The sequence below is a fragment of the Pituophis catenifer genome, unplaced genomic scaffold (assembly GCF_029215685.1).
Source record: "Pituophis catenifer annectens isolate HBS135680 unplaced genomic scaffold, rPitCat1.0.hap2 SCAF_1, whole genome shotgun sequence".
Lineage (NCBI taxonomy): Eukaryota > Metazoa > Chordata > Lepidosauria > Squamata > Colubridae > Pituophis > Pituophis catenifer.
In genome coordinates, this window is record NW_027256881.1 from 296,734,492 (window position 1) to 296,752,026 (window position 17,535).

Consider the following 17,535-nt stretch of genomic DNA (forward strand, 5'->3'; position numbering starts at 1 on the left):
ACTGATTAACAGCTCTTTCCTGTTTTAAACTGGTGTGCCCCTATGTAAGCCAACAGTAAAACCCAATCCTCAGATACATGTGGAAGTAAAAAATTTTTTTGCATTTTTGTAGTAGTACAAGTCATTTTTCAGCTACTAATACTAATATCAAGTTATTATATTAATACTAATATTCAGGAGAGTTTCTTTAAAAAGCTATAGCAATATGTACCATATTGTAGAGTAACAATAAAGCAGAATAAAATATTCCCGATCAAACTAAACCACTTGTTTTCAGGAGCACATTAAATTTCTGAGTTGCAGTTTTATGGTTCCAATATTTGCTTATTTGTACTTATTTCTTTATGACAGAACGGATTGAAAGACTACAAAAGGAACATGTCATTTTGCAGTCAGAAAATATAGAGGTTCAAAATGAAATTCAAAAGCTTCAGCAAAAGCTTCAAGTCATGACAGAACTGTACCAAGAAAATGAAATGAATCTTCACAGGTATTACTTGGCAGTGGATTTATTGGTTAATAAATCACTCATTAATTTGTTATGGAATGTTAGTTCTCTGTAATTGAATGTTTTCAATTTGTAGCACAATATATAACTTAAATTTGCCAAATTATTTTACTAGTTTACTTTCTTGTGCCAATATTGAATAGATTGATATTATTAAATCTACAAGAGTTATTCAGTTACTCTAAATCCTACAGGTTAGCTTAAAGGAAGTACGTTTACAACATTTATTTGCTATGTTTTTTGGTTTATTGGAAATCATTTTGGAATACCAAATACTTATTTTGAGACCAGTACAGTATGATCAATCAGTGTCATACAAAGAACTGAATTTTGCTTTTGAATTCTTTAAAAAGGCCTACTTGATTGTTATTTCACTGTGTAGCCTGAATATATAAAGAGCTTAGATACAGAAATTGGATATTTTTTATGTCTGATTCTGCCAATCACTTAAAGAACATAGAGACACCAAATGGTGAGAGTTTTAGTTTCACTCTCCATCATCATTTTGTTTGTACACATAAACACACCACTGTTCTGTCCCCGTCCCACACACGCACACAAACAGACAGCCGGGGGTTAAATAAACTGGCAGACAACCAATTCTTCCGATAAGACGCTTGGCAGCAACCCAGTAGCTGCTTGCCAAGAACTTTTACTCAATAAACAAAATACACACAGTCAAGGTTTGTCCAGTTCGTAAAATAAATCCAAGGCCGATAATGTTGTTTCCAAAGATGCAATGTGACTCGATAGTAGTTAGTTTTGTTCGTCACAGAGTCTGAATGGCCACCTCACCCCCTTTTATACCCTCTGGGGTATGGTCCAGTGACTCAGCCTAATCTCTGGCACGCCTTTTCTTCTGTTGTGCGCGCTTATCTCTGTGACGCTGCCGAGGATCCAGTCAAGACTCATTACCCTCATCACTGTCCACCTGTGGCTGCGTGGACATGCTTGGCCCCGGCCCTATCTCTTGCCCTTCGGTGGACCAGAGAGGAGGGTCCTGGAGAGGGAGGCCTTGCCAACTCCTCTCCTTCACTCTTGGAGTCCTCTCCTGCCGATGACACAGGCTCAGGTAACGGAGCCACAACAACCTGATAGGTTCCGAATGGAGCTTGGGCCATTTCCTGAGACTCTGGCTCACGACTCGACGGAAGACCTGGTGGCCGCCTGGGATAGGGCGGCCACTGGTGCTTTAGATCGGGTCGTGCCTTTGCGGCCTCTGACCCGGCGCCGAATCGGCCCAGCTCCTTGGTTCTCCGAGGAGCTGAGGGAGATGAAGCGCCAGAAAAGATGCCTAGAGAGTAGTTGGAGGGCTAGTCGATCTGGATCTGACCGAGCACTAGTGAGGTCTTATATCAAGACCTACTTAGTGGCGATAAAAGCGGCGAAGTGTAATTACTTCTCCGCTCTTATCGCATCGGCAGATAATCGCCCAGCCGCCTTGTTTAGGGTGACCCGCTCCCTTCTCCATCTGGGAGCGCGGAAAGACCCCTTGCAAGGGCGTGCTGAGGATTTTGCGTGTTATCTGCATGATAAAATCGCTCAGATTCGGGACGGCTTGGACTCTGACCCGGTGGGTTCAGGCGATGTGTCTGAGGCAGGTCTTGATAATGTCATCTGGGAGGAGTTCGATCCTGTGACTCCCGAGGACGTGGACAGGATGCTGGGGAGATTGAACGCAACCACATGTTTATTGGACCCATGTCCCTCCTGGCTGGTGCTGGCTACCTGGGAGGTTACATGAGGCTGGCTCCAGAGGATTATTAACGCTTCTCTGAGTGAGGGTGTCTTACCTCCTGCCTTGAAAGAGGCGGTGGTGAGGCCCCTCCTCAAGAAGCCCTCTCTGGATCCGGCTGTTTTGGCAGACTACTGTCCTGTCTCCAATCTTCGCTTTGTGGCGAAGGTTGTCGAGAGTGTGGTTGCGCGACAGCTCCCACACTACCTGGATGAAGCTGTCTATCTGGATCCATTCCAGTCCGGCTTCAGGCCTGGGTACAGCACAGAAACGGCTTTGGTCACGTTGGTCGATGATCTCTGGAGGGCTCGGGACAGGGGATGTTCCTCTGTCCTGGTCCTATTAGATTTCTCAGCGGCTTTTGATACCATTGACCATGGAATCATGCTGCGCCAGCTGGAGGGGTTGGAAGTGGGAGGCACCGTTCTATGGTGGTTCTCCTCTTGTCTCTCCGACCGGTCGCAGTCCGTGTTGGCTGGGGGGCAGAGGTCGACCTCGAGGCACCTTGTTTGTGGGGTGCCGCAAGGGTCGGTCCTCTCGCCTCTCCTGTTCAACATTTATGTGAAGCCGCTGGGCGAGATCATCCGTGGATTTGGGGTGCGATGCCATCTGTACGCTGATGATACTCAGCTGTACATCTCCACCCCAGACCACCCCAACGATGCCCTTGAAGTGATGTCCCGGTGCCTGGAGGCCGTGCGGGTCTGGATGGGGAGGAACAGGCTTCGACTCAACCCTTCCAAGACCGAGTGGCTGTGGATGCCGGCGTCCCGATATAGTCAGCTGGTGCCATCTCTGGCTATTGGGGGCGAGTCATTGGCCCCCACGGAGAGGACTCGCATTTGGGCGTCCTCCTGGATGCACGGCTGTCTTTAGAAGAGCATATGACGGCCGTGGCCAGGGGGGCTTTTTATCAGGTTCGCCTGATACGCCAGTTGCGTCCCTTTCTGGATCGGGACTCCCTATGCACGGTCACTCATGCCCTCGTCACCTCTCGCCTGGACTACTGCAATGCTCTCTACATGGGGCTCCCCTTGAGGAGCACTCGGAAGCTCCAGCTGGTCCAGAACGTGGCTGGGCGGGTAATTATGGGGGCGACATGGTGCTCCCCTGTGACACCTTGCCTGCGCGAGCTGCACTGGCTTCCGGTGGTCTTCCTGGTGTGCTTCAAGGTATTGGTTCTCACCTTTAAAGCGCTCCATGGCTTAGGGCCCGGTTATTTGCGAGACCACCTTCTGCCACCGATAACCCCCCACCGGTCAACTCGGTCCCACAGAGAGGGCCTCCTTAGGGTGCCGTCGGTCAAGCAATGTCGACTGACGACCCCTAGGGGGAGAGCCTTCTCTGTGGGGGCACCCGCCCTCTGGAACGAGCTACCCCCAGGAATACGACTAATCCCGGACCTCCGGACCTTCCGTCGAGCTTTGAAGACCTTCCTATTTCAGCAAGCTGGGCTGGCTTAAAATTTTAATGGGTTATTTTAAGGGTAATGGGTTTTAATGTTTTGGGAAGCCAATTCGATTTAATTCTGCTTTTAAATTATTTTAAATTTTGTATTGTATGTATTTTAATTTTGGCTGTGCACCGCCCTGAGTCCTTCGGGAGAAGGGCGGTATACAAATTTAAATAATAAATAAATAAATAAATAAACAACCGCATGCAACAAGGTTATACATTAAAACTTTTCAGAGTAAAATCATGCATCATTCAAAGAGACTATCCAAGTTCTTTTACTGCTCAATGCTATATTTTTTATTTGGAAATTCCACATTTCTATAGAGTAAATTCTATAGTAAGTGTAAATGATTTGCAGTTTTTATAATAGTCATTTATTATTAGAAAAACATAACAGAATTACTTTACAAGTTCTTGAAAATAATTTTTCTGAAAATGGCTTTCATATGAAAACTTAAAAAAAAAGTTATGACTAATGTAATATTTACTTTTTAAAAGGAAATTAACTGTAGAAGAAAAAGAACGTTTACAGAAAGAAGAAAAACTTTCCAAAGTCGATGAGAAAATTAATCATGCTGCTGAAGAAATGAATACTTATCGGTAATTTCACCAAGTATTATATTAATCAATTCCAAATTTTTGAAAAAGAAATAGAGATTAATTGGAAGAGTACCAATCTAGTATTGTACTTGAGATATTTTTAGTAGTGTTTTATGTAAGAGGAAAGAAGCATTGGCCCAGAGATCTATGACACAACATTAAACACCTATGTTTGCTTTCAAAGATGCCCTTGCAAATGGAAAGGGAGGCCTACTCTTGCAAGGAGAACTTCCATCTCCATGTTGTATTTGTTGTCTGCAGCAGGGGTGGGTTCTACTTACCTTTACTACTGGTTCGCAACGGGAACTTGTGCGCGCAGAAGCTTCTGCGCATGCGCAGATCGTCAATTATGACATCTGGGTGGAGCCTCCCGCCACTTTTACTACCGGTTTGCAAGAACCAGACAGAACCGGGAGCAACCCATCTCTGGTCTGCAGGTTATGCATGTTGTAGTTACTTATGGTACATTCCCCACTAGTTTGGAGGACCATGGAATCCTAAAGCACAGCTGGGAAAGATGCAAGAGACTGCAATCAGAAGAGAGCCAGAAAAACCCTGTTGGATAATAAAAGTTCCCTTCATCCTTTGTTAGATTTAATTCAAAACCTCTCTGGAAGAGGATAAAGTATTTAGATAGCTGATGATTACTAAGAAACAGTTAGACAAATTATTTATTATCCCTTTTTAAAATCACAAATACTAGCATGCTTATTTATTTTCAGCAGAGGAGATAATTCTGCTAAAGTTCATTCTTTCCACTTGATCATAAATAGGAGCACATCATTCACAGTAACTTCAGTTAAAAATAATTCCATTCACAACATGTCCTGCCACTTTTAGGCACAACTGAGTTTTGCAAGCAAAGAAATTGCAACAGGGAGGTTCTGATACGTTTGGTAGATAGAGATATCTGATTGGTCTCCTTTTTCTATTGTCTTCCAACTTCATCTAGTTTTTTAAAAATAAAACCAATTTACTTACGTCTAAATTATTTAATAAAATTTTGCAACAGTAATAACAGTTTCTCCTTGTAAATATTTTATAGGCATCGGGTAAAAGATCTTGAAGAAGAACTGGAAAGAACTGTTCGTTCTTATGAGAAACAAGTATGTATTTTCTTAATTGAAAAGTTTCTAATTTGTTTTACCTCATATAACATGGCTTCAGTTCATTGGCGTCTTTGAGGGGGGAAAGTTGTTTGAAATTACTTTTCAGTACTGTTCTGAATTATTTCAATTGGAATTTTCTTTTATTCATATCCTTCCTTTCATTCATCCATTTAATTATAATTAAAACTTCACAATGTAACTTTTTGTTTAACTAAAGCTATTATGTAACTACAACAGAGAAACTAAGGCTGAATCTCAAATGTGCATGAAAGCAAATTGATATGACTTTTATTGAATCCTTTCAGTAAAATTTGTTGTCTGGTAAATATACATAAAAGTGTGGTTTTAATTGTTTTTGGTTTAGTGGCAGAGCTTTGTTGAAGCAACATCTTATGGTAGCTTTGCCACTTGTATTCTATACTATAAAGTACTTAAAATATTGTGTTCCATATTTGATTTCTGTTAAAAAGAACTTATAGAATGTCATTCAATTTGATTTTACTTCTAAATTAATGTATAGTTTTGTTTTAATAGATTAACTCACATGAGAAAAAAGCTCATGATAATTGGGTAAGTTAAAGCACTATTTTACTGTCCATTTGAAAAAAATTACAGCATTGGTGTAGGGTGTTTTCAATAAGGAAGGTTACATACATGTTCGTCTGTTAGTTTTTTTTCTCTCAAAGACACATGATTGCTCTTTGGGGCTATAGATCAGTAGTGGGTTTCAAGTTCAGCCGCTACTGGTTCGCTTGTGGGCACGTCCGGGTGGGTGTGTAGAGCCTCCCGCCGCTGCTGCTACCGATTCGCCCGATCCGGAGCGAACTGGTAGCAACCCACCACTGCTATAGATGTTTCAAAATGGCCCTGTTTCTTTACATTTTATGTTAAATTTTATTTTATTTATCAGATTTACAAACTGCCAATTTACCTCACCAAGGTAGATAATGGTTTTTTTTATTTTTTCTTAATGCTTGGCTGTACTTTTGTAAAAAAAAGACTTAATTTCCTATAGCACACCATATTTCCTAGAGCACATCAGAAGGAAAGCTCTAAAGATAGAGTAAAAAATAGAGTACTCACCAAAGCTTTCAAAAGTTTTCAGTGCAAAATTGTCACCCATACAGTTGAATACATATCTTCCCAGATTTTTTTAAAAAAGATAAATCAGAAGTGCAATCTTAAAATCATTTTCTGTTTGTGGATGCTACATACATTCTTTGCTGAATTATGACTTTCAAAATTTATTTTCTTTAAATACCAATAGTCCCTATTGGTTAAAAAAGATGCCTTATGCAAATTGTCCTTACTATTGTAATAGATTAAGGATTTGCTAAAATGGCCATTCTTTCCAAAACCAAATGTATATGTAGGTGCTAAACTGTTATTTAGTAGTGCCCAGCATGGAGTTAGTACAATGATAGGAAGATTGTTTCACTGATCCAGACATATAAAAATAATAATATCCAAAGATAAGTACCCATGATAATATATGTGCATACCAGTTGCCTTACTTAATGCAGGAGTTCCATGAAAATGAATGGAGAAATTCTTAAAAGTAATTAACAATGAAGAACCAACAAACTATTTGATTCATACTTAATGCTAAAAACATTTAGGCATTTAGAGTGCACTGGTACTTATAAAGCTTTAGAATGTGGACTTTTTTGGTTTAACCTAAACACATTGGATTTGCATGCTTTATCTGATTGTTATTTAAAGTAATGCATAGACTTAAAGGTAATTATTCTAGATATAAGTAAAATTATTATATTCTTGATTTTCAAAATATTTGTTGAACTTTCAAAAATTATAGCACATTTATTTATTTAGACAAAATTCTGATATTTGCTATATATTTGAAGTTGACAGCCCGGGCAGCTGAAAGGCAACTGAATGACATGAGAAAGGAAAATCTACACAGAAGACAAAAGTAAGTATAAAGATGTTCATGTGTAGAAGTTTTAGCATTAGTTCTAAACATAAGTTATTGTTGGGTTACTGTTTACTCCCTAGCATTATCCTTTTTATAACAGTAATTTTATTAAACATTACAATTAAAGGATAATTGAAATAAACATAAAAGGAAAGAATAGAAAGTGCAGAAAGAAAAAAATAGAAAAGAAAAAAATATAGTATTTAAAGAAATTATTTCTTTCTTCATCACAAGTATAAATAATTTTCAAAATTTAGCAACTTCTCTTGAAACAACAAATGATCTTTTCCTCCATATCTCAATTCTTATTTATAAATAAATCCTGAAAGCCTTGTGTCCAGTCCTGATTAACAAAAGGAAGACCTCCTAAAGAGTCAATATATGGTTAGATCTAGGTGGTTATGAATGTGTTTTTGAACAAGGGGGTGATTCTGTGATAATTCATCACTTCTTAAAGAAATCATGGCTTAATCTAATAGTTCTAGATTATCTTCACCCAGTCTTCAACCTTCTATTTTTAGAGAGATACTGTAGATACTGTAGTGGGGGTGATGCATCTGTTGCCCTGGATGATCTTTTAGTGGCTTGATTTTATCAGTCATGGTATCTTCCTAGACAGTTTCAGTTTTAATAAAAGGGCCATGATGTTACACTTGACATTGGTAGGGGAGGAGTATAGGCCTAAGTCCCTGCTTTGCAGTGGTACTCAGAGTTTTTCCCTCTCCACCACTATTTGATACTTACATAAAGCCACTGAATGAAGTCATCAATTGGAACAGAGTTAAGTATCATCAATATACTGATAATATAAAGCTTTGTATCTGTACTCAGGGCTAACCAAGGGATGCTGTCAAGGTTTGTTTTTCATGTCTGAAGGATGAAGTGGTGTAAATGGGAAAGCATAGGTTTTGGCTAAACCTAAGCAACTCAGAATGATTGTGAGATTTAGGACCCTCTCCCTTTCTGAAAACTGACCATCTTTAGTTCTGTATGGAGTTGCACTCCTCGAGAAAGAACTGCTGTGCATTTTGGAGGTCTCCTTGAATTAGTGGGAGTAGATGCAGTGGGCCTTTGCACAAATTCATATTGTATGCCAGTTGCATTTGATTCTTAATCAGGAAGCCCTGCTCACAGTCCACTCATGCTTTGATCATATCACACTTGGATTATTGCAGATTGGTCTACATCAGGCTGCTCTTGTGGACTATCCAGAAATTAGAATTAATCAGTAATGTAATGGTGTGTAGCCAGAATCATGACCACATAACAACACTACTACATGAGCTAAATTGGTTTCCTGTAGGCTTCTGGGTACAATTCATGGGCATACTTAAGATCACTTCATAGAACAGTGTTATTTAATGGTACTTGCTCTGTCATGATTTCGTACCTTTCAGAACAGCATGTTCTATGATATTTGGAAGGCTCTGGTCTTCTGTCAGACTTTAAAAATGTATTTTCCCTTTTGTTCCTCTGCCCTCCCAAAAATACTGAGTTAGTATAATGAATGAGCCTGCTGGAAAATAAATTTGAAATTTTGGATATGTCGAGTCCTTCTGTTTGTGCTGTTTTATATTATGTTTTATGTTTATTTTGTTTAGTTTTTAGTCCTAAATTAGCCTCTCAAAATCATTTTGCAAGTTGGGAAGCCATCCAAATCATATGTATGTATAAATCATTGAATCAGCCAATGCCTGTGATCTATCTGATGAACTGATTTTTCCTTTGCAGTAGAAAAACTAAATGGTTGAAGCAGTCATATGGAAGATGATAGCTTTTTGTTCTTTTCTTTAGTTTGACAGAAATAGAATTTAAACACCACCTTTTGAAAAAAGATCCTTATGCTTATGATGATACAGCCACAGCATTTGGCAGAGGTATGGCATTTTATTTAATTTCCAGTGTACTTTAAAGAATTCTTTAATTTAATTTTTGAATAAATGTACCAAACTACCAATTCAAGTGTAATTAGCATTTGCATTTAATTGAATTACAATACCTAATTCCCCCCGTGTTTCTTAAATAAAACCTGCATAATTCCTCAAATGATTAGCAAAAACTGAGCTGTGTAATTGCAGGGCTAATAAGAAAAGTCAATCAGTTGACTTTATTATGTTCCAATTTAAACTTCAGATCTGAGCTGATAAACAATTGTTGTTCTATACACCCATTAACATTAACTTTGTAAATTTTAGTATTTTGTTTTAACTGTTCCAGAGCAGTCCCCATATGGACCCTCACCAATGGGCAGACCTTCATCTGAAACAAGAGCTTTTCTTTCCCCCCCAACCCTATTGGAGGGTCCCTTAAGACTTTCACCTGTGCTTCCAGGTGGAGGAGGAAGAGGTACACTTCTTAAATTTGAAAACTTAATGATTCTGGATTCTCTCTCCTCTTAGTCTATCCCTCCTTTCTTGGTAATAGTTCTATAAAATCAACTTTAAAAAATCCTTTTCAGCTACATTTATATTATCTATATAAATGGTCTCTAGCATGGAGCTGAGAGCAGTAATTCCATATATCCAAATTTTATGTATTACATATTTTTATGGAAAACCTGCAGAGAGAAGGCTCCTGTTCGTGAAAGTACTTTTTTTACATTTGTTCCTGACTGAAACTTTTTGTAAATCTTTGATCTACCAGTACCTATGATTAGTTAGTACCAAGATTAGTTTTGAAATTAATTTACTTTTTAAAAGTCCTAAACCAATATGGCTTATTCATTAGATTAATAAAAACTGGACCAAATAGTAGTTTTTAAAACTAAAATAAGTGAGATGAAAGGAAAAGCAGGTCATATTATCCTTACGTTACAATAAAATACCGTATGGATTTATCCATCTTAGATGGTTGATTGTGGCCTAAAGATGACTTTAAAACTGTTATACTTTATTCCAAAACTGCTGGTATAAGACAGTCTGGAATGAGCAAGTACCATATAATGAAGTAGGTAAGAGATCAACACTATGCCATGGTTTGAGAATCAGAATAAGATACTCAAACTGTTTACCTGCTTTTGAACTACAATTAATTAAAAATGAAAAGGTTGAATAAGGTTGAATATAGTTTCAGTTTCTTTTTCCTACCTGTTCAAAATGCTTATTTCTCATTTATTCTTCTAAAATAAGAAAAACTCTTTTAATCTCTTTAAAAGATGTGATGGGTTTCTTGGAGAAGGTTGCGTTTGAGACAGAATTGGGCTCTGAGAGCAATGTTTGTTTCAAAATACATAGTGATTAGGTTGATGAAAAGACTTCCTTCCTTCCTTTGCTTTATAAGTCGAATCTTAATATAATGTGGATTTTGTTTCAGGGTGATGGTGGTGGTTTTCTAAGCAGCAGCCTGACATGACTGAACAATTGCATATCTAAGACAAAGAGAATATTAAGTAAATTTGCAACTTTTGCAGACAGAATAAAACACAATAATAGTTTGTTTTAAATTGGAGAATTGGATGAAGTGTAAGCACAGGCATCTCCTCGCTTTATCTTACTTGAACTCTTCTACTGCATGTTGATACAAGTTCTTATATCCTGTTCATATATAAGCTTAAGGTCAATAGAACAATACAAAATAGGCAATTGTAGAAGCAATGGCAGAGAAAAACATTAGTTTGAATGTTAGTGATCAAAAGTTTGAGTGTTTAATAGCAATTAAGAATAGTGCCAGATTCAAAGATTCACAGTATTTTTAGAGTTCTAGGCAGTTAACAAAAGTCTTAAGGAATATAAACAGACAGACTTCCAACAATGCATGTTTGTGGTCAGATAAAAGTTTTTATCTGAGAGCCAGCTTGGTGTAGTATTTAAGGCATCAGGCTAGAAAGTGTGTTATAGTCCCAATTTAGACACAAAGCTTGCTGGGTGACGTTGGCCGAGTCATTTTTTCTCTAACCCTAAGGAGGCAAAAGCAAACCACTTCTGAAAAACCAAGAAAACTGAAATGACTAATTTAGGCAATCTCAAAGAACTGGTCACTATTGATGAAAGAAAAAAAAAAGGCAGTCTTACTTGATTTCTGTTTGAAAGTCTGAATCTCTTCTGTGATGAGAGAAAGATCCTGAGGATGTACTACAGTAACAGAGGAAAAGGAAGGAGGGAAAAGTAAAGGAAAAGAAGGAAGAAAATATGAAGTAAAAAAGTAAAGTAAAATATTTAATATGATTTATCCTTTTCTAAAATCTGCGATGACCATGAGTAAAAACAAGGGCAAATTAGAAAAGTCTTCACTTCGTAAAGCTGAAGTAACATTGTATAACAGAAAAGATACGAGAATATAACATTTCCGTAATAATATTGAAACCAAATAATACTAAAAGAAGAGCTTTGTTAGAGCCATTTACAGACTGCCTCACAGTTAAAGTACACAGTATATAAAATGTACATCACTCTGTTTTTTTAAACATGTTCACTGGCCCAATCCTGATCAGAATGTGTGTGAAAGTGGAAACACATGCCCTTTTTTTAATTATATGAAGAGTTCTTTAAAGTTTAATGCCTGTAATATATGTGAATTTTCTAATTTCAGAGGTTTACTGCTCTAGATTGGGCCAGTGGGTGTTTGCAGTGGGTATAGAAAGTGTCAACTGTCCATTGGCATGTATAGCAAAAGAAAGTACTGGGAGTAAAACTTTACTGACAGATCCATATAGGTACAGAAGCAGCAAAGCCACTCCTAAGGTGTTGATGCAAAATCCAGCATAGTAAAGCTTCCTTTTCCTTACCCGGGCCACCCAGCGTCCACTCTCCACCAATCCAGGTTAAGCATTTTATTTTGGGGAAACAGACTGCACCTTTCGAAAGTCTTCAGAGTCTGACCTTGGGCTTGTGAGATTTTCTCAAGCTGCAAATGGCTCACGTAAATTCCTTTTCTCCCTCCCAGCTTCCCACACATTCCAATCATATCCATGCTCCCCCCCTTACCTTTTTTGCAAAGTTCCCAGCGAAAGAATCGCCTTGTGAGTTTACACACAAGTTAAATTGCCAGGTTTTTGAGATGTAAAAAAAAAAAAATATCGGACTCGGATAAATCAGTTCAGAATTTTTCCACCTTTAATATATAAACTGTACAACTCAATTGAAGTGTACAATAAAATGGTTGCATAAGTGTACACACCCTTAAACTAATACTTTGTTGAAGCACGTTTTGATTTTATGACAGCATTCAGTCTTTTGGGGTGGGAGCTTATCAGCATTAGCACACCTTGCCTTTGGAATCTGCCCATTGTGCCTTGCGAAAGCACTCCCAAGTTTGTCAGATTGCGATCTCCTATGCACAGCCCTCTTCAGGTCACCCCGCAGATTTTCAATTGGATTCAGGTTTGGGCTCTGACTGAGCCATTCCAAAACTTTGATCTTCTTCTGGTGAAGCCATTCTTTTGTTGATTTGGTGGTATACTTTGGATTGCTGTGTTGAAATGTGAAATTCCTCTTCATCTTCAGTATTTTAGCAGAGGCCTGATGTTTGGAACTGTTTCTAATTCTCTCCACCTTGATTAAAGCCCCAATTCTAGCTGAAGAACAGTCCCAAAGCATAATGCTGCCATCACCAAGCTTCACTGTTGGTTTGATGTACTTCTGGTAATGCGCAGAGTTGTTTTTGCACCAAACATACTTTTTGAAATCATGGTCAAAAAGTTCATAAGACCATAACACATTTTTTCTACATTTCAGACTTGATTTAGGTTTTTGGGAAATGTAGCAGGACTTGGGTGATTTTCTTTATAAGAAAAGGCTTCCATGTTGTTACCTGTTGTGGCTCCGTCCTCTGAGCCTATCTTATCAGAGGAAGAAGGCTCCGAACATGAAGAAGAGGAGACAGCCAGGCCTCCCTCTTCAGGACCCTCCTCTCTGGCAATGCCTCAGGTGTCTCCCGAAGGAGAAGAGATTGGCCAGGAGCCAGGTGTTTCCGAGCCGTCGGATAGTGACGAAGAAACATTGTGGTTGGACCCACACCAGCGTCGGAGAGACAAGCGTGCGCAGCAGAAAAGAAGGCGTGCCAGAGATTAAGCTGAGTCACTGGACCACACCCCACAGGCTATAAAAGGGAGTGTGGTGGCCATTCGGACTCTGTGACGGACAAAGCTAATCTCTGGCGAGTCACTTTGCACCTTTGGACACAACGCCTATTTGCTGTGGATTTAATTACAAACTGGACTATTCAAACTGTGTATATTTTTGTCTGTGTTATTGGAGTAAAAAGTTCTTGGCAAGCAGCCATGGAGTTGCTGCCAAGTTCCTTATCACTGACGTTGAGTATTTGAAGAAGTTTATTTAACCCTCGGCTGGTTGGGTGCGGGGACAGAACATCACCATACATCATAGCCCAGACATATGAAGAATATGGGAGATTGTTGTCACATTAGTACACAATCAGTACTTGCCAGAAATTTCTGAAACTCCTTTAAAGTTGTTATAGGCCTCTTGGCAGCCTCCCAGCCCAGTTTTCTTCTTGGTTGCTGTTACACCACCACCCCCATAAATTTTGGAGGGATATACACTTCTTTCTTTCTTTCTTTTATTTATTATTCATATTTCTATGCCGCTCACTCTCTGAGGACTCTGGGCGGCTTACACCAAAGACAGTATACTGAATAGCATATTGCCCCCAACAATCTGGGTCCTCATTTTACCCACCTCGGAAGGATGGAAGGCTGAGTCAACCTTGAGCTGGTGAGATTTGATCCGCTGATCTGCTGAACTAGCAGTCAGCTGAAGTAGCTGCAGTACTGCACTCTAACCACTGCGCCACCTCGGCTCTTATATATAGTGATATTCTTGGCAATATCACTGTTTTTGTCTACTTGTTATTGATTATCTTCAGTATGTTTCATGGTAAAATTGTTTGTACCCTTCTGATTGATAATGTCCAACAGTGAGATCCTTTTGATACTTTGTACACTCTTTGCAGATCATGGTTTTTGGTTTAAGAGGCAACTGAGTAAATGTCAGAAAAATCCTACCAAAACAGCTGAATTTTATATGGGTTTGATCAGTCACTTTAATTGATGGCAGGTGTGTATTGACTACTATTTATCATCAGTTTGAATGTGATTGGTTAATTCTAAATATAATCACATCCCCAATTATGAGATGGTATACTTATGCAACCATGCTATTGTACTTTTTATTATTTCCACCTAAAAGATTTCTGTTTGTTTTTCAATTGAATTATAGAGCTTATATGTTATAGTAAAAGTTGAAAAAATTCTGAGGTGATTTATCTTGGTCTGATATTTTTACATCTCAAAAACCTGGCATTTTAACCAGATTTTCTATATCCACTGTATATCTTGGAGAATCAGTATTCAAGCTGCATGATACAAATTTTACATAAATGTATAATGAGCCAGCTTAAATATCACAAACATGTTATGTTTTCTTATCCTATTTGTAACTTCAGTGAGATTTTACTTGTGTATATTAGTCAAATTTATCTTTTCACCTAAATTTTATGATAAATGTGAGACAACAGATTTACATATTTGAAATGGACATTGTTTTGGTATTTACAGGTTCAGTTATGACTATTAGATATTGAGCTAATTGGATCCATGGTAATATTTTTGATTAGGTTCAAGAGGATTGGGGAATCCTGGCATAACTGAAGTTGGTAATGAAAGAGGAGAGCTGAACGCTAGTAGGTTATCTGATCCACACAGGCCACCTTCTGACACTGGATCTTTGTCACCTCCATGGGATAGAGATCACAGAGTAATCCTCCCTCACCCAGGTAACAAAACATGATCTGCCATTCTTTGCTAAATGCAGAAATGAAACTACATTGAAATATTACTGAGATCTCCTTTGAAATGGATCTTTGATTTTGGTTCAGTGGATGAATATGTATAAATCATTTGAAGGTAGTATACTCTAAACATTGTTTTTTTCCTCAGAATTAATATTTATTGATTTATATCCCACTTTATTAATTTTATAAATAACTCAGGATGGAGAACATACCTAATACATCCCTTTTTTTTTTTACAGAATTAGCTGATTTAAACATTTTAAGGGGTATATTTTTGTTTATTTAATCCAAAACCTATATGACTAGAACCCTAGAACCATTTCCAGATTACATATTTCTGAAAATATATAAACTACATTCATAGTACTGATATTCCACTAGTCCATTTTTTTTTAAATGGGATGTCCCAGGAATTCCTCAGACTAGTATAGTTGAATCATTTTTCTAGCATCATATGTTACAGATTAATTCTCCAGAGAAGATATGTTTCCGAGAGAAATCCAAAATTGAAATGGAGAGGAATTTCCTGGCCATGAGAGTTATTAAACAGCCTACTTACTGGAGTCATTGGGGCTCCATCACAAGACCTTTTCAAACAATAGCTGGATAGCAATTTTTGTGAGATGGCATAGGCAAGTGGTATGGATTAGAGGACCTCCACTTTCCCTTTCAATTTTAAGATTTTATAATTCTATATTAAGTATCATATAAGTATTAAGTAAATAAGTATCGGATTTCCATTAACATTTTCTGGGAGCATGTACCTTTATAGTTTAATTTGTAAATTTTATTGCATAAGGAATGCGAAATAAAATAAACTGTAGGCATTGTTCAGGAATTCTTCTGAAAAAGCTTTATTTTTTATTAAACAGGTCACCTCTATAATGAGCAATCTCTTCCTTTTCGAAGACCAGAAAGATTTTATCCCAATCCAGTAAACTCTGGAAGGCTTTCAGGACCAGCTGAACTAAGAAGTTATAACATGCATTCAGTTGATAAAACAGGTTGGAATTGTAGTTTTTAAATACTTGAGTTTAAAAGTAATTCTTTAGAACCTAGACAAATGCACATTTTGAGGTTGCTTCTTCTTAGTAAAGTAAGTAAGTAAGTAAGTAAGTAAGTAAATTCTTCTTAGTAAAATGATCTAAGAATGTTAGTAAGACATCTAGGAATGTTAGTAATACTGTAGGTTTGGTATGTGTTCTGTGCCCTCTGTAGTACAGCTCTGTTTCCGATTTCTCACATAGAAAGCAGCAGTGCTAGAAGTTAGGAAACAAGTGAATCTACTTTAACCGTTCATCAGATGTGGAAAATAGCTGTGTTGTGAGAATAGGAAATAATGTATGCAACAAATCTTTCTCCCATGCTGCCCCATAACAGCCTTTTCAGCAACCTTGACTGTTCCCTCAGGCTGAGTATGTTGCATGGGGATGCATAGGACTTTGCATAAAATCAGTTAGAAAAACATGAACAGGATTGAGACTGAGGGGAAGTTTACTTAGAAAGGAAATATGGAGAAAACAAATCTGTTTTAAAAACAACTAAATACAGCCCAATACACTCAACACGATTTCACACTAAATATATATTTAAGACATTTAATCAGTGGCGGATTAAGGCTCACTGGTGCCCTAAGCACAAGATATTTTAGTTTAATTTTATCAATATTTTTTTACAAATCTTCATTGGTTTTTTTTTCTTTCTCAAATTCGTGGTGCCCCCTTTGGAACTGGTGCTTTGTGGTCCTTAGTCTGCTTATCAGACTATGACTATCATTAAGTGTTGTACCTTATGATTCTTGACGAATGTATCTTTTTTTTTATGTACTCCGAGAGCTATGCACCAAGACAAATTCCTTGTGTGTCCAATCATACTTGGCCAATAAAGAATTCCATTCTATTAATGATTAATACACTACTGCATTTAATCCAACACTAGTAAACATTAGTTATTCAGACTTGGAAGCAAATCATAGTAAATGATTTCATTCTCTGTAGCTAGCATGATATTTAAGCAGCATTCTTGATTCTTGCACACTTGCATTCTTTCACGCAAGTGCAAAAAGGGAAAGTCTTAAATGTTCTGTGCAGGAATGTTAACATTTACTTATTTTGTATCTATATGGTGTGGTTTGTCTTTTTGAATACAGAGAAGCATTCATGTTTCTCATTTCACATTTGTGCTTAAATGTGAAAAGATTGCATTTGACATTGTATCTTGTCTCTATAGCCATTTGGAAGGAATTTGTGAGTCTGCTTAAGGTTAAAATGTGTATGCCTTTCCTTCACATCCAGATGAACCATCATCTGAAAATAACTCAAGAATGGACTTGAGTGGAGATGAATTAAGAGATCATTCAAATGACAGTGTAAGTAAAACTCAGAAAAACTGAGAAAAAAAAATTAAATTTGAAAATTGCAGTGCTGTAATTTTGTATAATTTG

The 17,535-nt window shown here is 37.8% G+C and overlaps 1 protein-coding gene across 1 annotated transcript in view; it reads left to right on the plus strand.

Moving 5' to 3' along the window:
• The window catches only part of MIA2 (MIA SH3 domain ER export factor 2), a 54,719-nt gene that overhangs the window by 35,044 nt on the left and 2,140 nt on the right, over nucleotides 1-17,535 (plus strand). Inside the window, exons 19-28 of the mRNA XM_070940631.1 lie at nucleotides 352-490; nucleotides 4,197-4,298; nucleotides 5,344-5,404; nucleotides 5,942-5,977; nucleotides 7,273-7,340; nucleotides 9,138-9,220; nucleotides 9,561-9,689; nucleotides 14,916-15,074; nucleotides 15,965-16,096; nucleotides 17,387-17,460. Of these exons, the coding sequence (XP_070796732.1) occupies nucleotides 352-490; nucleotides 4,197-4,298; nucleotides 5,344-5,404; nucleotides 5,942-5,977; nucleotides 7,273-7,340; nucleotides 9,138-9,220; nucleotides 9,561-9,689; nucleotides 14,916-15,074; nucleotides 15,965-16,096; nucleotides 17,387-17,460 (983 nt within the window). The remainder of the gene's footprint in view (nucleotides 1-351; nucleotides 491-4,196; nucleotides 4,299-5,343; nucleotides 5,405-5,941; nucleotides 5,978-7,272; nucleotides 7,341-9,137; nucleotides 9,221-9,560; nucleotides 9,690-14,915; nucleotides 15,075-15,964; nucleotides 16,097-17,386; nucleotides 17,461-17,535) is intronic.